The 2,276-nt window shown below is 54.6% G+C and overlaps 1 protein-coding gene across 1 annotated transcript in view; it reads right to left on the reverse strand.

The window, feature by feature from the left end:
• Positions 1 to 1,416: 1,416 nt before the first annotated feature.
• LOC129716071 (zinc finger protein 628-like) overlaps positions 1,417 to 2,276 on the reverse strand; it is a 5,210-nt gene continuing 4,350 nt past the window's right edge. Inside the window, exon 3 of the mRNA XM_055665950.1 lies at positions 1,417 to 2,276. This exon is cut by the window's right edge and continues 340 nt beyond it. Within this exon, the coding sequence (XP_055521925.1) occupies positions 1,576 to 2,276 (701 nt within the window). The 3' untranslated portion in view covers positions 1,417 to 1,575.

Below are 2,276 nucleotides of genomic sequence, written 5' to 3' on the forward strand. Positions count from 1 at the left end.
AGAGAGGGAGAGAGGGAGAGAGAGAGTCCATAGTTTTTTTCTATGTAAGATTAACCTCCCATTATATTTTGCTATGTAAACAGTCACGCCCCATTCTGCTTGCCTATGTAAGCCATCGAGAGAGATGGAGAGAGAGATGGAGAGAGAGGGAGAGAGTGTGTGAGAGAGGGAGTGAGAGAGTGTGTGAGAGAGAGATAGAGTGGGAGAGAGAGAGAGAGAGAGATGGAGAGAGGGAGAGAGAGAGATGGAGGGAGGGAGATAGAGAACATTCACGGCCCACACTCATTAACTATTCACGGCTTTTCATTAAACGATACAAAACGCCGCCTCGTCTCGTTTCTCCTTTCGCCGAGAGTTTAGTTTGGAGACACACGGCCCGCAAACAGGAGGCAGAAGTCGGCCATCTTGAACCAGGCCCGAAAGTCGGCCATCTTCAAACAGGAGGCAAAAGTCGGCCATCTTGGACTAGGCCCCAAAACTCTCGCCCTCCCTCCTCTTCCTCCTCAATCGTTACTTCAGAGATACAGCGCTGAAACAGGCCCTTCCCCTCCCAGTCCGTGCTAGCCCCGACCAGCCATCGACCCCGTACACTAGTTTAGTTTAGAGATATTCCACCACTCACACATAGCCCCCAACGCAATATTCCACCTCCACCACTCACCCATTGCCCCCAACTCAATATTCCACCTCCACCACATCTCTCTCTATTTATCTATCTATCTTCCTCAAATTAGGAGAGCAAAACTCTCCTCCCCTCTCTCTCCTCCCCTCTCATCCTTCTAAACTCCACAGAGTGTACAAGCCCACAGCCGCTCCATTCTCTCAGCATACGCCCACATTGAGATAATAATATCACACCCAGTAGAATTATTTATTAAAGTGTTGTTTATTGCCCCGTATAGTAAGGTACAGTGAAACGCTTCCTTGTCGCCTGCTATCCAGTCCCGACCACGGGTGCTGTCTTTGCGGAGTTTGCATGTTCTCTCTCCCCGTGTAAGACCTGCGTGGGTTTTCTCCGGGCGCTCCGGTTTCCTCCCACACTCCAAAGACGTACGTGCGGGTTTGTAGGTTAATTGGCTTCAGGTAAAGATTGTAAATTGCCCCCCAGTGTGTGTGTGTGTGTGTATGTGTGCGTGTGCGTGTGTGTGTGCGTCCATGTGTGTGTGTGTGTACGTGTGTGTGTGTGTGTGTGTGTGATAGTGTTAGTGTGTGTGTATACGTGTGTGTGTGTGTGTGTGTACGTGTGTGTGTACGTGTGTGTGTGTGTGTGTGTGTGTGTGTGTGTGTGTAGTGTTAGTGTGTGTGTGTACGTGTGTACATGTGTGTGTGTACATATGTGTGTGTGTGTGTGTACAAGTGTGTGTGTGTGTGTGTGTGTGTGTGTGTACGTGTGTGTACAAGTGTGTACGTGTGTGTGTACGTGTGTGTGAGTGCATGTGTGTGTGTGTACGTGTGTACATGTGTGTTAATGTTTAATGTTTTATGCGTCCGTCCTAACTGTCACTGTATGTGTCATGTTGTCACTTGCGGGTCGGAGCAGGGAAGCAAATTCCTTGTATGTGAATACTTGACCAATCAACATCTCCATTCATTTTTGTGTATATTTATGTACAGTAAGGTGCCTCTCCCTCCGTCTCCCCCTCTCCCTCTCTCTCCCCTTCCCCCCCCGTCCAGTGCGAGTGTGTGTCGAGTGTGTGCGTGCGTTTGTGGTTGAGGAGGCTCGATGATTGGGCGAAGGCTTTGGGGCACTCGGAGCAGCGATAGGGTCTCTCTCCGGTGTGTGTGCGCCGGTGGTTGAGCAGCGTGGAGAGCTGGGTGAAGGAGCGCTGGCAGACGTGGCAGCGGTGGGGCTTGTGGCCGAGGTGTATGCGCTGGTGGTTGAGGAGCGTGGACAGCTGGGTGAACGAGAGCGGGCACAGCGGGCAGGAAAATGGCCGCTCGCCCGTGTGGGTCCTCCCGTGTTTGACGGCGTCCGAGGACTGCGCGAACTGGCGTCCGCAGACGGGGCAGCGGAACGGGCGGCGCGCGGGCGGGGGCGGAGGTGGCGGGGGCCGTTTCGGACACGGCGGCGGCGTTTGCGGCGTTTGCGGCCCGGTGCGATTGCCGCCGGTGGTGCAGCAGCTTCGACGAAGTGGCGAACGATTCCTCGCACGTGCCGCAGCGGTAGGGAGTCCCGCCGTCGTGCGCCCGGCGGTGCATGGCCAGCGAGGAGTCGTAGGCGAAACGCCGCGGGCAGACGGGGCACTGGTAGGGCCGGTCCCCCGCGTGTTCGCGCC

The sequence above is a fragment of the Leucoraja erinacea genome, unplaced genomic scaffold, assembly GCF_028641065.1.
Source record: "Leucoraja erinacea ecotype New England unplaced genomic scaffold, Leri_hhj_1 Leri_1646S, whole genome shotgun sequence".
NCBI classification, from domain to species: Eukaryota; Metazoa; Chordata; class Chondrichthyes; order Rajiformes; family Rajidae; genus Leucoraja; species Leucoraja erinaceus.